Source organism: Ambystoma mexicanum, chromosome 3q (genome assembly GCF_040938575.1).
Source record: "Ambystoma mexicanum isolate Mex_15411 chromosome 3q, UKY_AmexF1_1, whole genome shotgun sequence".
NCBI classification, from domain to species: Eukaryota; Metazoa; Chordata; class Amphibia; order Caudata; family Ambystomatidae; genus Ambystoma; species Ambystoma mexicanum.
This window is the reverse complement of record NC_090926.1, coordinates 122,764,085-122,782,233: the sequence shown is the minus strand read 5'-3', so window position 1 is coordinate 122,782,233 and position 18,149 is coordinate 122,764,085. Positions and strand designations below refer to the sequence as shown.

General features: G+C 50.1%; 1 protein-coding gene across 2 annotated transcripts in view; it reads right to left on the bottom strand.

Annotated features, from left to right (window-relative positions):
• Nucleotides 1-792: 792 nt before the first annotated feature.
• Nucleotides 793-18,149, bottom strand: part of CALCOCO1 (calcium binding and coiled-coil domain 1) — a 417,334-nt gene continuing 399,977 nt past the window's right edge. The window contains exons 16-17 of one of the 2 annotated variants that reach the window (XM_069653277.1): nt 16,151-16,395; nt 793-16,042 (exon numbers count right to left, since the gene is read on the bottom strand). In XM_069653277.1, coding sequence (XP_069509378.1) covers nt 16,194-16,395 — 202 coding nt within the window. In that variant the 3' untranslated portion in view covers nt 793-16,042; nt 16,151-16,193. Of the gene's footprint in view, nt 16,396-18,149 lie in introns of both variants that reach the window. The other variant, XM_069653276.1, reaches the window with a different exon arrangement.

Here is an 18,149-nt window from a genome sequence, read left to right as displayed (position 1 = left end):
TCCACATACTCAGGCCTAAGGATGATAAGCTATGTGTGCCTGTGCCTTTGGTGTATCCCATTCACACATAGAGGCGTCAGGCTCTGCATTCCCATTCCATCTCCACCTAGCCAGTCCTCGATGTCACAAGCTCTGTATCCCTCTGCCGATCTCCTGCAAAGAGATGCTTGGCTCTGCATCCCCAAGCCACCGCTCCACCTATCCAGCCCGAGATGTGTTCTGTGTGCCTGTGGTGTCCCCCATTCAAATGTAGAGGCTCAGGTTCTGCATTCCCATTCCACCCTCCACCTAGCCAGTCTTGGGGTGATATGCTCTGTTTACTTGTGCCAATGGCATGCCCCGTTCACACAGAGATGACAAGCTCTGCAGTCCCATTCAACCCTCCACTCAGGCATTCCTAGATGTCACAGGCTCTGAATCCCTTTCCCATCCCTTACCCATTCCGTAGTAGAGGTGACAGCCTCAGCATCTTCGCACCACCCCTCCAGTCGTACAGGTTATAATATCCCATTGCCATCAGCTACCCCATTCAGTACTAGAGGGGGCTGCCTCTTGGTGAACACCTGGCCCATCAGAGCACATTTGAATCTAGCAGTTGCCACTGGTGTTCTGTTGCTCTCGGCTTGCTCGGCAGTCAGCAGAGACCCATCCCAGCTGATGCAAAATCGCATAACGACCCAAACCCCAGGGCTGCCTCGACCTCAGCAGGATGCAGCATTAAATCACCATAGGCTTTATTGAGAAAGCAGCGGTCGTGGCATTGAACCGACAATTAAGTGCACACGAGACACATTGAAAGGTCATCCTTTATTAGAAGATGTTTACATGTAGTATAAATATATATAAACTATATTGTACATGCTTTCTGTGGACATTGTCTTATTGCTGGTCAGCTACAAAAGCATCGGTGCACATATAACTCATTGTGAGATGCCACTAACTCGTTTGCACAACTCACTTCTCTTCAAGGCCATAAGAACACACGTCCCGCAGTCACAGCTCATGAATCCTTCTGTGTCTGTCCCTTCAGAGGGGTTCCACCTTTACCTGAACTCTAGTTTGCTTTGTAAATTGTTGTGCTTGTTCCATTCTCTTCTTTGTTACAGACCTCCCTCCTCTCCAGCCGCATACTGTCAGGCAAATGTACATACTGTGAGGTAAATGTACATACTGTCAGGCAGATTTAGACAGCATCAGTCAGTTAATGCTGCATGCATGCCAACATGTTGCAATGTTTCTGTTCTACACTCCTGAACCAATCCTTAGAGAGAGGCTGGATTTGGGGGGTGGGGAGAAATGTAAATGTCCAATCTGGCTGCCAGATCATATGTTTGTATCCATTCGAGACATGATTCCAGTCCGACTTGTAGCCATGGATTTCCCCATTATATTCCCAGAACAAGTCCTAGAATGCAAAGTTAAAAACAGGAGTGGACTTCTGTCTCCTGACTGGATAATGTTGACATGTGTGTAACTGCAAAAAAGTAGGCAGATCCATCCATCAGATTAAAGGAAAGCCTTTTTACTGAAAGTGAAAAGAGGATTCCAGGGAGGAGGGGGGATAGAGGTGGGGAACAGCGGAGGGGAGAAAAGGTGGGCAGGAAGGCATAGAGAAGTATGTGCTGATGATCGAGAGATGACAGAGGGCACAAGGATCTTCTGAGGCCACTGGAGGGCAGCCAGAAAAGCACAATAAAAAAATGAAAATGGGTTAAACAGATGGTCCACTATGAAGGAGGAGGAGAAATGCATAAAGTGGGATTGGCAGCAGGTCGGCATGCATGTCCCTTTCTGTTTGATGATAGAGGGGGGGTGGGGTGCTAGTCTTGTGTTGTTAATTGCTTTGCTTTCTGGGACTTATAGGCCTGGCTATATATTGAAGAAACCCAGGACTGCAAGTCCCAAGATCTGGTCTGGTAGGGTGAACAGACATCCCGGTATTGCCAGAAAGAGTGGAAGAGGGACAATCTCGCAATCCCACATGGGCGTCCATAGAACCAGTGTAGCGTTTTAGGAGAGGGAGCACAACATGGGTGACATTCATGGATGAAGAGAGAAGCTAAGGCCTAAACAGGGACCACTTGCATGCATGGCTAGAGGTTGGTGAAATGGGCACAATTCCATTTGTGTAGAAACAGGCAAATTTCGGGTAAAGGTCACCCGCTTCCCCATCACTCACCCCCAAAGACATTGCCTCTTTCGGATGCTTTACCACTTGAAAGTTTGAGTTTTGTATGAACTGTTGCTTTTTGCTTGCAATGTTGGCCTATTGGGTGGCAGCAAAGAGTTTTGGGCAACAACAAAAGAAAATGGCAGGCATGAAACGAAATTTGACTAAAAGGAGTCAATCAAGGGGAAAATAAATCTGTGAAGCGAAATTGCAGTCGATTTTCGTCAATTTCATTTTGCTGGCATCAATTTCGCCCCCACCCCTTGTTAGGAGGTAGGCCCTCGGAAAGGACAAACACAGGCTGGATCTCAAAGCACAGAAGACCTCTTACAGTAAAAACTCCACTCCCACATACAGTAAAACAGGGCCCATAAAAAGAACCACCAGAACGTTCCACACACTAGGAGGGGCAATTCCCCCATTCAGCAGCCATTCACTGGACGCTTTCTATTTTTACACACATACTTCCCCCTCGCTTACTTTTGTTTTTTTTATAGCATCACATTCAATATGTAACAATAAAATATGGACATATTAGCTTATTAACTGCGCAGTCGGGGCACCCACTCAGCAAGCAGAACAGAGGAAAGCGGGCTGGTGGGGACGCCCGAAGCACCAATTCCCACACCCACCCTCTTCCTGGTTTGCACAACACTGTCAGTTTTTCCTAACATTTAGCTGTTGAATCTTTTTATATTTCGAACTGAACCCCCTTTCTCTAAGTAAATGGAGGGTGCTCCAAACTTGTAGTGTGGACATTTTGCCTAAAACCGTGGTGATTAATAGAGTTTTGACTGGGTTTCAGGCAGCAGCATGGTAATGACCAAAATATTGAAACGTGGCCATGTTATGGTGGCGACTACCGTTGGATTTAGATGCCGAATCATCGACTGATCTAATACCAGCTTCCCCATCTCACAACACTGTTGTGTGTTCTTGGGCGAATCATCTCCTTGAACCTCATTTCTCTTGTCGGCCAATATTGGGAGTGCTTAGAAACATGCTTGCCTGAAGTATAAAGCACTATATAAAAACCTAGATACATTTAATAGTTAATATTCCCTAAAGGCAAGAATCCGTTCAGCTGAAGTGGTTGAGAAAAGGCTGTGAGTAAAGAGGCTAGGCCTCCTCTATGGTTAGAACGTGAGTAAAAGTCCCAAATGCCTGGGGATAACTTTCCCTAAGAAAGGTGGGATCACACCAAAACCAAACCAAACGAAGATAATAGCGGGGAAAACAGAACTCGGACATAAGTCTACATGTCGCTGAGATTGTCTGGCGCGGCTTGAATATTTCCAGTATTTTAAGGGATGGGGTGCTCATAGAGAGACCTGGGACATATTTAGGATGAAAAGGACCATCTTTCAGGTCTGCTCTCTTTCCTGGCCCAACACTGGCCCATTTCTTTAACATTACCAATACCGCTCTCTCAAAAATCCACTCGCCCCACGGTAGACATTGTGGAACATAACGAGAGACCAGATGCAAAGCATGTGCTTGGCAGATAAATTCACTTCTAAGAGAGATATTGAGGGGGAGACATTAAGGCTGATGTTAGGGAGACAGGGGCGGTGACTGGAGAGGGAGGGTACTAAAAGGATGAAACTGCAAATACTATTGTCTCTTCTTTTAGGAAGGCGCCATCTTAGTTCTGGGAGCAGCTACACTGCCCTCTGGTGGCAAACAATGTAAGTGCATAGAAATACTGTAATTCTTGCCACAAAGAACCCTCCAACACCGTTCTCTATACCCCTATCCCTCCCAATCTTTCGAGCTCATGTTATGGGTACACTTCCAAGGTATCTAATTGTACTTCCCTATTAGGTGAAATGAATACAAGCTGTGATTATACTTTTATAACTTTGATCTTCCACACAGTCACCTATGGCACTTTGCAGGGTTGACTTTCAACACTGGCCTGCCTTAAAATATCTGCCTTCCAGTGTAGCCCCGTACAGTCTGGGAACACACACGTTTGGTACATTCACAGCAGTGCAGGGAGATAGATAGGAAAATGCAGTAGAGTTCTAACAGAAGCAGCATTAGTGCTGCACTTTCTGTCCTTGAGGGAGACTCAGGGGGGGGTCTGGGGGGGGGGGGGGGTTTAAGGGAGGAATTCAGCAGTGTCCTAACAGAAGGAACTTTAGTGCTGCACATTCTGCCTATTGAGAGAAGAAGACAGCAGAATCATAGCAGATGCTGCATTAAAGCTGCACGTTTTGGGGAGATGGAGGGATATGAAGGCAGCAGGGTTCTAAGAGAAGCAGCACTTTCTGCCGGAGAGGGACACTCTCGGGCAGAGCGAGCAAGAGAAAGAGAGAGGAAGGCAGCAGGGTCCTAACAGAAGCATCTTTAATGCTGCACTTCTGTCTGGACAGGGAAATTGTAGGGCAGAGGGGGGAGAGAGAGGAAGGCAGCAGAGTCCTAACAAAAGCAGCTTTAGTGTTGCACTTTCTGCCTAGAGAGGGACACTCTCGGACAGAGCGAGAGAGAGAGGAAGGAAGTAGGGTCCTAACTGAAGAAGCTTTAGTGCTGCACTTTCTGCCTAGAGAGGGACACTCTCAGACACAGTGTGCGAGAGAGAGAGGAAGGCAGTAGGGTCCTAACTGAAGAAGCTTTAGTGCTGCACGTTCTGCCTAGAGAGGGACACTCTCAGACAGAGTGTGCGAGAGAGGAAGGCAGTAGGGTCCTAACTGAAGAAGCTTTAGTGCTGCACGTTCTGCCTAGAGAGGGACACTCTCAGACAGAGTGCGCGAGAGGGAGAGGAAGGCAGTAGGGTCCTAACTGAAGAAGCTTTAGTGCTGCACGTTCTGCCTAGAGAGGGACACTCTCAGACAGAGTGCGCGAGAGGGAGAGGAAGGCAGTAGGGTCCTAACTGAAGAAGCTTTAGTGCTGCACGTTCTGCCTAGAGAGGGACACTCTCAGGCAGAGCAAGCAAGAGAGAGAGAGAGGGAGAGGAAGGCAGCAGAGTCCTAACAGAAGCAGCTTCACTGCTGCACTTTCGGCCTGGAGGGGGAGACTCTGAGGCAGCGGGGGAGAGAGGAGGACAGAATAGTGTTGGGACGGCAAGAGAGGCAGCTATAAGTGCAGCATATTCAGCACGGGGATCGAGACTGAGGAGACAGAGAAAAGCATCAGAGCCCCAGGACTGTAACAATCAACTTTTAGGGCGAGATTGTGCTGCGTGAGCTATTCCATTACAATGTTCAATTAATTTATGCTAATTAAATACTAAAGCTATGCTTTTTTTAATTTCAGCATAATTGCTTTTCAATTTACTTCCATGGAAGGCAGCCTTTCTGACCTCTACGTCTAGCCTCTGTGCTTGTCTGGCCTGCAGACTGCACCAAGCCTTGCCGGCGACCCCCACTACCCTGAAGTTACTATTATCATGGGGTCAGAAGATCAGCCAAGCGTCTGAGGGTCAGGGCCAGAAGCCATTACTTTACAGGGACATTTCTTTCTATTTCCTGGGCTGTCATTTTAGGACCTAAGGGTTGCTGGGGTGTGCTTTCTTGATTTTCTTGAAATCAACACATTTGATCTTACGATTGGAGAAGTGGTCTTCGGGTGTACCAGCGTATCCGGTCCCCCTCACCAAGGGGAAGGCAGCGACAGCACAGCACCCGTCAATGCCACTAGGACGATCCTTCTACTCTACAATTGTCCACAATGCAGCACTTGCAATGTGATGAGGAGTTGAAAAAAGTGAGAAAACAAACGCTGGTTTCAGCATGCAGTAAAATCCATTCCCTGTGGATATTCAGCGCATCTATCATCGTAGCCCTTTTCTAATCAATTTCAACCCACAACCAAGATCAGGCAGAAGATGAGCAAATGCCAGTGTAAAAGTGCATAACACGCCTTCTGCTTGTGTACAGGGTTTGGCCTGAAATCTCTGAAAATAGGGCCATATTTTCATTAAAGTGCAATCTTCATTGAATTTTGTGATCTTGAGCAAATCACTCCGCTATCCTTTGCTTCAGCTTAACGGGGGAGTCATTGTAAAGAGTTATAACTGCATTATCAATAACATATAAAACACACTCTCGAAGGTTATTTTTAAAGAGGAACATTTCAAACCAAACAACAAGTCAGTCGGCGTGTTTCGGGAGAGCTGCTTTGCACAGACATTGGGCAATGGTAGTGGCAAGTGTGCAAGGGCACATCACCTCCACCAGCCCACCCAACAAAAACAACTAGAAACAGTCAAAACAAACGTTACACAAGACCCGGGTAGAGGACACAGCAACGGATTTCATCCAAAAGTCATCAGATGCGATGGTGTGCCCACGGACAAAGGATACAAATCAAAAAAGGGCAACAGTTAAGATACACGTAACCCTCCCGCAAACAAAGCGCTACACATCTCACACCACGCGCCAGTGCAACGCGCGTGTCTCTTTCTCTCGCTCGCTCCCTGTAGAGAAGGTGTGGTGGAATGGAGTGAGCAAGGGGGGTACGGGGGTGGTACATTGAGTTGCAGTAGGGCTGACGTACAGCTCATGGCAGTGTAGGAGACAGAACCCCCAGACCCACCCCATACATTGATGCACGGTGCCTGGGGCAAGTGTAGGGTAGAACCCCCCTACACACACACAAAGGTAAGAGCGTGCCCTTGATCTTGCAGGGCGGGGGAGACCTCTGCTATACACCAACCACACGGTGGGCAGCTTTGCAGGAGACAGCAGATCCATACAGGTCCACGTGCATGGGCTGACAGAAGCATGCACGCATCGACGCACACCCAACTCCTACAGTCCTCCCAGCTATCTGAAGCGCCAACACTGACCTCGGCACAAGACAACACAACAGGACACCAATTAATCCTTTAACATGTTTGTACTATGACGTGCTGTAAGCACTATGAGAATATGTGAAACATAGAAACAATTACGTTTTTGTAGGTAAATGTTTTCGATAACAGGGACAACTAAGCACCGTTTGGGCACACACACCTTAACACACAAAACAGGGACAATTAAGCACTATTTGTACACACACCTGAACTGTTACACGTATGAAGTGCAACAACATCCACCCACACACACTTGTAGTGAAATATATAATTTACCACAGACAAGTACACACTATTGTAAACATTGTCACACACATAATATCACACCCGTAAATACAATTACATATGCACATTGATGAACAGGGCCTTATACATGCACAGTGACAAATGCACACATTATGCTCTTGGGTAACTAAAAACACACACACACACACTTCTCTCTCTCTCTCTTACACACACACCTACTGTAACATATGCACATTGTCCTAAACAAAGACACTCCCCTTCACAAGTACACAGTGTCAATGTATGACAAACAAAATGCAAAAAAGATTTTACAGATACGACACAGAGACTTAAATCCACAGATAGACAAAAAAAAGACTGGCACAAAGAGATGCACTCATTCATACTGTGTCCGATACATCATTTTACAAATTCACTTTGAAGCAAGATCAGAGGCCAGGCCTCATATGCAGATTGTGATGCACACTCACAAACGCACCGAGGTGACCTGTAGGAAAATTGGTATCGTTCACTAAAAAGCAGGTGTCTCTGAATGTGAGTGATTGCCTGGTGGGATAGAACGAGGCTGAGCGTGGCCTTGAAGAGACGCCATTTTACCTGAAACCTCCCTGTTTCACTCTATGCCATGTTTGTGCAACCTTCGGCTCTCCAGGTGATTTGGCCTACAACCCCCATCAGACCTAGCCAGCATAGTCAATGGTGAGGGATGGTGGGAGAGGCGCCGGTTGCAGACCCCTGCCCTATACACACTGCTTACCGGCAGTTTCCCTAGTTCACCTGTGCTAGCAGGCCCCCCTTCTCTTCTCTTGGTACATTGCACTGAGCAGATTGCAGCCCTGCATCATCCGTCCTCTCTCTCTGCTCCCCTTGCAGAATGTGGCCACCAGCAAGTACTAAGCTGGGTCACTCACGCAGCAGCCACGTGGCGACACGGTGAGCCCCCGTGATTACCAAAGAATCCAGAGCCTTTTACATGGGATTAAAAAGTGGCACACGACGGATGCCCTAGGATGGACGGGCACAAGACACGGCAGAGAAAAGGTAAGAAGAACAGGCATGGTTATTATGTGGGTGTTTCATAGAGCGCCACGTGACTCGTTGTGGTCCTTTCAATATGCGCATTTGCCATGTGGACCGTGTTGATGGCGATGGGCGTAGGGCAGCCTGTTTGTTAGTCATCACAATTATCTGATTGTCTGAAAGGTTATGTTGTCTTAGGCTAAAAGAGTGTTCTCCAACTACTGGGGCCCCTTAGCTCAGTGCCGGGGCAATCTGTGTCTAGGCTGCTATGGGGCAAAAGCGATGCCACAGTTCATCTGCCTGAACGAAGAGGCAACGTGGGACTCCTACCCTCACCGTGGCTGCCAAATTAGCCAGACGTATTCTCAGGCAATGCCCAGGCAAGTGTACAGTCAATGCCCCCTACTTGCTCCTATGGGACAAATGTCTGCAAAGGGCACAAATGTCCGCAAAGGGCCAGTTTCTATAGGCAGACAATCTCGGCGGAACTACAGCCACTCTGAGAATTGTATAGGGGTTGCCCTAGAGTTGTGGGGGTCTGGAACCCTACTGTAGCAAGGCTTGGCTCTTCCATCAGCTATCTTTGTAATCTTTGTAATCAAGTCTTTTCCACCCATCTCCTTCTGTTCAAGAGGGCTACAGGCTGACCTTAGCTGTCACACTGGTATGAAGTCATCCTGAGACCCACCCCTTTGGACTGGCGGGGATTCGGTGCCATAAAGAGACCGGAAGCAAAGTAAGAGGGTGACACTTGCCAAAAGCACGTTCCGATATTTCTTTAGGGGGGACGAGGCCTTTGTATGTAAGCAAGCGGGTCATAAAGCGCATCCTAGCTGAGGAGCAACCCAGGGGGTGCACCCAGCGGGTGCAGGCTAGCAGAGGGCCTGGCATGCGAGAGTAGAGATGGGGCGTGAATAAGGTATTGTGGAGGAATCAGCGAGGGGCGAGATGTGCTTTGAAGGGGCGGTGGTGGGGGGCATTGCGTCAGGCCTATTGGTTTTGATGGCATCTACACCACTAACACGCACTGTTTGCAAGCGCTTTGCGGCACCGCAGCAGCCTGCCACTGCAAGAAAGGAAAGACCCAATAAATAGAGTAAGAAGCAGCAAAGTACGGGGTGTAGGCTGGCTGGAGCCCGGGGCCGCAGGCCCCTAAAACGGACCCTTAGAAGACACAGGCCCGAATGCCCTATTCTGTAAGCCGGCAGCTGGGTACTTTAAGGATATTCAAGAGAGAGGGGGCGGGGAGACGTACATATGACTCCGACCTATTTGGACATCGCCTGTGTTTATTTGTTCTTTTTGCAAGCAGGACACGCCCCGTGAGTTTCACCACTCACAATCTCCCACGTAGTCTCTGCACCTCGCTGCGCGCACCCTGTAAAATGGACACCCCCATCCACGTTATGGGACTGCTTACAAAAATAGAGCAATTCATCCAAAGAAATGGCAAAATAATCCATGTCCTCCCCAAAAAACGCAACCTGGGTTTGGGAGCAGCATGGATGCACACTATCTGTGACCCCAAGACATCCCCACTAAAGAGTTCAGTGCCCGCCAGCCTGGCATCTCAGTTCAGATTTCCTGCCAATGGATCCGGGACAATATTCCACAAGGGAATAATCACTCAGCACCCGCAGGGCAACTCAATGCAGTTACTGTTCTCATTCGACATTTCCCCTGTCCTGGTCAATTCTAGGCCGCAGCTGCTTTCCCCGTGAATAGAACAGAAACCTGCAGGTACGATGGGCACGGTTGGGTGGAGTACCAGGCGGATCACGGTGGCATCCCCAGAGAGCCTTGGTGCAGAACCAGGATGTGGAGGACGTTCGCCTGTTGCCGGGGTGATCTGGGGCGTCGGATATGCACTGAACTACCATTGCAGACACGTGTTCGATAATTGTTATATGGCTTCTTAATTTACAAGCGCATGCATGAATGCGCGTTCAGCCCCTGCACCCCGCCAACAGCCAATTGGAAAAGAAAGAAGGGGATCAGGGGGCGGAAAGGAAAGGAACGGGGGAAGAGATAGAGGGGTGGAAGGGAGGGAGTAGGATGGGGCAGGCGAAGCAAGAGGCCACGGAGACAGGACGATGAAATCAAGGGATGCCGCGAGCGCGTCTGTTATGGGGGGTGGGGGGCAGGCCCCCTTCTTTTTCTTCCACAGTATCGATCGGAGACGGTTACGTGCAGTTAAGTCCCAGTCGGCCCTGGGAAGGTGCTAATGGCCTGAGACGCTGCCCCCCCACCCCTCCCCCGCTGCTGATCGAGGGTACAAAAGCACCGTTATTTATGTGGCTGACATTCTAACAAATCAGCAGATGTTACAGTGACCAGCGGGTTATTATGGGGCAGGCCATAACAGGCGCAGGCCGCAGCGGCACCTAATCAAGGGATAATGAAGCCACTCAGGGTGGCAGGGGGGGGGCGGGGCTGCCTGCAGGTCCATTCCCCCATTCCCCACACCCTAGGCTAGAGGACCCGACCGCGCACAGAGCCTTCGATCTCCTCTCTACAGCAAACACAAACCCAGGGAAACCCCGCCAGCGCAAGTCCACAATGAGCGCACCCCCCCCCCCCCCGCAGCATACGTCAACGTGTAGGGATCCCTTCTGCTCCCGCATGGGTCCATATGTGGGATCCACCTCCTCCATCCAACACGACTCCACAACCAGGTACTCTTCCATACTCAGTATGTCATTCTAAAGCCTAGCAGCACAGCATAGCACCACACCCAGACAGCCTTCCCACCACCACATCATAGCGCCACGCCCAGGCAGCGCAGCCCTCTCTCCCCAGCATAGCACCACACCCAGACAGCCCTCCCACCACCACAGCACAGCGCCACACCCAGGCAGCCCTCTTCCCCCAGCACAGCACCACACCCAGACAGCCCTCCCACCACAGCATAGTGCCACACCCAAGCAGCCCTCTCTCCCCAGCTTAGCACCACACCCAGGCAGCCCTCCCACCACCACAGCACAGAACCACACCCAGGCAGCCCTCTCTCCCCAGCATAGCACCAGACCCAGGCAGCCCTCCCACCAAAGCTAAGCGCCACACCCAGGCAGCCCTCTCTCCCCAGCATAGAACCACATCCAGGCAGCCCTCCAACCACATCATAGCGCCGCACTCAGGCAGCCCTCTCTCCCCAGCATAGCACCACACAGAGGAAGCCCTCCCACCACAGCATAGCACCACACTCAGGAGCCCTCCCAACACAGCATAGCGCCACACCCAGGCATCCCTCTCTCCCCAGCCCCAGCATAGCACTACACCCAGGGAGCCCTCCCAACACAGCATAGTTCCACACCCAGGCAGCCCTCTCTCCCCAGCATAGCACCACACCCAGACGGCCCTCTCTCCCCAGCATAGCACTCCACCCAGGCACCCCACCCACCAAGCATAGCGCCCCACCCAGACAGCCCCCCACGCCAGCCTAGTGCCACCCTCAGGCAGTGCTTTCTCCCAAATATGCCACCTCCTTCTCTCAAGTATTTGCTTTTGTTTGGCTCAAGGGTGTTTCACGGGAATGGTGTGCAAAGGAAGGCTACAGAATGCTGTGCATCGTAGCATGTGGTGTGATGATTAAACTACCCAGAAGAAGAGAGTGCACTACAATACTACATCACACATACACGTCAAATGGACAGGGTGAGTTCTTAACATTTTGGTGGATTTCATTTCGGCTTTTGGGTAACGTTAGGGTGCCCGCTTTTGAGGACTGTGAAGTGTTATACCTTCTCCCGCAGTTTGTCCCAATTCCCGCTAAGACGTGACCTCCTTACGCCCCCTACACGTTTGCGTTTCCTTCTTTTCTTTGAAGATCGAGCTATAGAGGGGCTGTTTTACAAGCACGAGAGAAAACCGTTCTATATCTCCACCCTCTATAGAAATACAAAGCTATTTATTTGCTACGCGCGCAAAACTGGCGGGGTTCTTTGGTGATCTGATGCCCTAATACTGAAAAGGACCGATCAAACGCACAGGAGCCAGGCTGGCACCATCTTTTCATGGAATAACCACTGGAGGAAATCAGTGAGTAACCTGCCTACTTGAAGCGGAAATGCTCTTAAGACTGTGGCCATGTAGGGTTACTGTGTGCACGAGCCTTGCATTTCTGAGCAGTGGCGGGTTGCGAGGAAGAAAGCCTTGCATATGGAGGCACCATTTCTGGGGGGAGAATTTAAGATGTCAGGTGCCTCTTGGGTTGAATAGTTTGCTATTTCAGTGACACCGGGCATACAGTGCGAATGATAGAAACCGTGATGAGCCGGGGCACAGTGGCAGGCCTGGGAATGAAAGGGGCAGTGACAGGGGTACAGGTCCGGGGTTTGAGAAAGGCATAGGGTTTTAACCATAGACAGATTCGCAAACCAGCCATTGAAACCTGAAACTCGCTCTGTTTTGCATTGAGAGCCAGCCAGCCAGGTGCTGGAAGGGTGAAATGAGGGTGGGCCACTGGAGATTGAAAGGCACCAAGTCAAGGGGTTGGAAGCAGTCCTGATTGCCTACACAGAGAAGATGGAGGCACTGGTCAATCCTGCTGGTGTCCAGTGCATACACAAAGGGTTTTGCTGAGTGGACTGTGGGAAATCTTTCAAGGGTTAAGTAGAATTGGGCGGATAGTGACCTGCATGGTAATACAGGAGGAGCGCTGCGTCTCATTGTCAGCTTTGACTTGGCGGCTGAAGGGATGGGGAGGAGAGGGCTTTGGATGGAGTGGATGAGGAGTAATTAAGAATCCCACGTGTGCCTGGACTGAGCTTCAGGGAGGGCAAAGGCAGGCAGCTAAATGGCAGAGCGGGAGCCAGCGATTCAGGCTTGAAAGAAAGCTGAAGGAGTCAAATGAGCAGTAGATTTGGGGGGAGTCAGCGAAAGGGGGTCAGAGGAGACCAACAAGGAGACTTTGCCATTGGCGGTGGTCTACAGTTAGAAGAAGTGAGTGCTGAAGACAGAGCCTTGGGAAGGGATGTGGGCTCAGAAGGCATGGCACGCAAGGTTCACTGGGCAGAGAAGTAGGACAGACATGGATTCATTAATGCGTAAGTCAGACAACCAGACAGAGGATAGCCGGGTGCACCAGGATGAAGGTAGATGACCGATGGAGTCAGATGAAAAGGGTTGGTGTGGTGGAGACTGCCTGGGGCCTTTCCAGAGAACTCGGGTCGCAGGGGTGTTACTCTAGATAAACGGTCAGTGGTCTTGAGGAAGTTGGCGAGTCGTTCAAAGATAATCTTCTTAAGAGTGTAGGAGAAGACGGGTAGAGGACTGAATTGTGCAGCAGTAGACTTGCTGCGAGGAAGGCGTGAACCAGGGGGCAGGAAAGAGGAATGGTTCACTGGCAGATCATGAGTACATTTTTGCTGAACAGAGAAGACTTCTTCAACCATGAGTACGGCAGTGCCAAAGCAGAACTGAGGGGATTGGGACACCAGATTCATGTGTGAGGGTACATGTAAGGGTGGTTAACCTCAACGTTGGGATTATGAGGCCAGACTAGCAGACAGCTGCACAAGTGCAGTTTGAACTATGCCCGGCCGTCATGTGGCATTCTCACTCCTGGCTCATTGCACAGACACGTCCATCCATCAGTGGTCTTTTCATTGGTGGCATTTTACAGTTTTTAAACTACTGTGTTTTATCCTTTTTTTCCAAATTGGGGGGCAGAGGGAGTCCTGCATATGTTTTATTCCTTTCCCATACACCATATGTTCACTCTATAATTATTTTCTATGGCTTGATATTTTTTTAAAAAACGTTAGCCTTTATACTGATGGATAGTCAGACAGGTTAGTCTTGCCACAATGTAATGAAATGTCACCATGTTGGGTGGCCAGAGGGGCTTAAAGGTGGGAAAAGATGGACACACATGTGAGAAGAGGGACACTTGTAGGGGCACGATGGGCACTGGGTGGCTTCACTGGATACCAATTGGGGCAAGAGCGACTGGCGGGGGTAGTAAAGAGCAATGCTGGGGGAAGAAACACTAGTGAAGGAAAAATGGGGCACTGGTGTGGAAAGAGAGACTGGTGAGGGTAGTGAGGTGCACTAGGGAAATAATGGGCACTTGTAAGGGGAACAAAAGCCACTGAGAGGGGAAAATGATGGAGATAATGACAACGGCTCAGGGGATGAAGCACACTGGGGGAGTGAAAAGGGCAAAGGCAGAAACATTGTTGCCACTGGTAGGGTGAAAGGGAGCATGGGTAAGGGGATGTGACTGGGTAGGCAAAGGGAATCATATTCAAGAATTAGGCCGGAAGTGCTCTTACCGTGTGAGAATTACGAGGATACTAGTGAGGGCAATGTCGGGCACAGGTGGGAGGAAAACGTGCCTTCATGGGGCCAGGAGAGCATGCGGAAGTACAGCAAGGGATTGAAAAGAGTGGGGGTGAAGCAGAACGACTGCAATACACACTACAGAAATGTTCCTGTTCACCCACAGGAGGAGGGCAAGAAGCGAAAGGATGTGAAAGGGGAAAGGCAGAGAAAACATGGCGTGTCTTTGCTTTCTCCATGGTCGGCCATGGATGACTGAGCATGGCGTGTCTTTGCTTTCTCCATGGTCGGTCATGGATGACTGAGCATGGCGTGTCTTTGCTTTCTCCATGGTTGGTCATGGACGAGCATGGTGGGTCTTTGCTTTCTCCATGGTCAGTCATGGATGAGCATGGTGTGTCTCAATCATGGATGAGCATGGTGTGTCTCAATCATGGATGAGCATGGTGTGTCATTCCTTTCTCCATGGTCAGTCATGGATGACTGAGCATGGCGTGTCTTTGCTTTCTCCATGGTCAGTCATGGACGAGCATGGCATGTCCATGATAACTGCCATGGGTTCCTTCGTCACACGACAAACAGGAACTGATTACATTGCATGTCGCTAGCACTTAGCAGTGAGGAATACGAGTTTGGATATTGGCTGGATCCCTTGGGTTGGGTGCGACGTTCACCATGCAGTCCACAGATAAAACTCCACATAGAACTTCATGCACCAATTACAGCTCATTGCTACAATACAATTTTGCGCTCTATATACAACTCCATGCTCCTCATACCGCTCTGTGCTCCCAAGGCAGGGCCAAGCTTAATAAATAGCATCCGGATCCTCAAACCGCTCCATACGTGGCATAAAACTCCATGCTCCACATACAGCAGACAGCTCCTCACACAGATGCGTGCTTAACACAGAGCACACTTGCTCTGCATACATCTCCAGGCTTCTCATACAACTCATCTTCAACCAGGCATCCATTCAACAGGCAGCAGCCTTGCATTATCAGTGGGAGAGATGGGCGTGGAATAAGTGCAAGAAGCATACCACTTGGCAGGGTGTGCTCGTGGACTGGGGCGGTGCCAGGGGCTGCAGCACGGTGATATGGGGGCCGAGTACAATGGGTTAAATAGTGTAAGACATTGACCAAAAGCCACACAGTGGCACAGTAGGCGGGAATAGTCCAGGCCGTTAGGGTCTGTAGGGTCTGTATTGGCCATCAATTTCAGACAAGGCACCATTCCAGCAGCGCTATTGCAGTCTTGCTGCACGGGAAACAGTCCACATCCTGCCTGTTTGAAGAGTGTAACTGATGCCTGCTCTCAAGGCCACACTGCATCGCAGTCTGATGCATCCCGTCATCACTGCAACCCATTCCACCATTGGCGTGTCCGAGGGGCGAAGGGTGCCACAACTACACCACCACCATTTTCGCTACATCAAAGCTTCAAGGAGCCACACCTATACAGGTGGTAATATATGACTGTGCCAAATCCTCAACCGCGTAAACAAGTAGCAGGTGCCATGACATCTGGGGTAAGGAGAGAGAGAGAGAGAGACACGTGCTTGCAGTGAAGAGATAGTCCACTCAAAAGTAAACAGACATGGTTATTGAAAGGTTTCTCTGCTTGAAGATTACCTGAAAGTTATTGGAAGGTCAAATAAAAAGCTACTTATAGGGGTTACTCAAAGGTGAAGGGGTCGTGAGCGCTGAAAAAGAAGTGATTGTCCACATGCTCTTGGAGGGTGGCTTTGCTGCAGTCTGGCGAGAAGCGTTCATTACAGACCGGGCACTCTTTCCGCGTGCCGCAGCTGGGCCTGATGGCCTGGGCACTGTCAGGGGATGCAGCCACCTGCTGCCACGTCTGACCACCGATGCTGCCCCTGAAAGAAGGAAGAGATGAGTATGAGTGTCCACTCAAAATCCAAGGCAGAACAAGCATGAGATGGGGTTAGTGGGGGAGATCCTCAGGCCAGTAAAAAACACCATGTTTCATAGAACTTAATGAATCAGATAGGGCGCTTCTGCGTGTCCTTTGTTCTACTACCATCATCATTATTATTATTACTTGAGTACTTATTGAGCGTGTACCTAACTTCGGGAAGCAACAGAGTGCTTTACAAGTCATGGGGGGAGAAACAGTGAGGGAAGCAGACATACAAGGGAGCAGGAAGCTAACAATGGGGAGAGCAAGGGCGAGCAAGCAATTTGGCAGCAAGGGATCTACAAGCAACCGGGGAGAAAATCGCTCAGGCTCAGGCTAGGTGGGGGGTGGAGGACCTAGGTATTAAGAAGGAGCAATTCCTTGAAGAGGAGGTTCTAAAGCTCCTTTCTCAAATGGTACTATTCCATGAATTTCTTTGAAATATTGGACTCAGACAATACAGACTTGGTTGCAGAGTATTTGACAGGAAACGCATTGATGTGTGTGTTAATCCCTTGTCCGCCATGCTTCACACCTACTTTAAGATTCAAGGTGCACCATGCTAATGGCAATGACGATAGACAATTTCATTATTTTCACATGTATGTCCCATTCAGGCAGATTCAGAAGAGAACAGCGTTGCGAGTGTCTGGCTTAAGAATGAAGACCACTAAGCATGAAAAGTCTACAGTCCATAACAGCAGGCGCAATATGAATGCTCTTCCCAAACATAGAGGTGGGGCGTGGACACCAGATGGAAGAGGCAGCGTGAATGGGGAGTGGTAGAACCAAAGCATAGCTCTCCTTCTGGGAGAGCCATACCCGGTGTTGGCCGAGAGAGTCCTCAAAGGATTCTATGAGTGACTAGTAAGGTTGGTCCAAGCTTGTTTCAGGGGTCAGTTGGGCTTCTTTATCTATTGCTCAGTCTCTGGATTGTTTTGCACCGCAGCCCTCCTAGATTGCTATTTTAAATCGAGGATGGACTATGGTGCGCAAGTCTCCTCTCAGGAGCACATGCAAGGAGGTAAGAACCTGATTTCCACTTGGGGGAAATATCATGCACACTGCCCACTGATGCATCCACAGGCAGTACGGCTAATTGCAGAAATGGAGGTGACTACGGAGAAAAATAGAGGAGGCACCTGGATAACGTGGGCAGGGTCCTCTTCCTCCCTCCCCCCTGGGTAAGGGGGAGGGCCATGGCAAGCGCAGCAAAATCCAAGGAAAGCCCGCAATGGGGGCATGCTTAGTGACATATAAGCCGGTGGGCGTCCTGCTGCAGGAGCATCCAGCCCCAAGCAGAAGGACGCCCGCCGCACAAGAGGAATTGGTTTTTCGTTTTGGATTTTTGTTGCAGGTGGGAGCGAAGTACTGCGTGAGCAGTTGGTGGAGCAGCATAGGAGTCTGAGCAGCAAAGGAGGTGGAGCGCCGTCGCAGCAGGAGAACAGCTGGTGCGGAGGTTGTGCGGAGCGCGTGGTCCAGAGTGCACCGTTTACAGAACAGGACCCGGGCAGCGCGGGACGCAGAGTCATGGTGCTGGTGCCTCGGGCCGCCGTGCGAAGACCAGAGCAGCGGGAGTCGTGGAGCAGCCGGCGGGGAGCTCTAGCTGGACAGCGCGTGGGGTCCGGTGTAATCCCAGTATCTGGGGGTATGACTCAGTTTCAACAGGTCTTTGCAACACCAGCAGGCTTGCAAGGGCATGTGTCAGCCTTG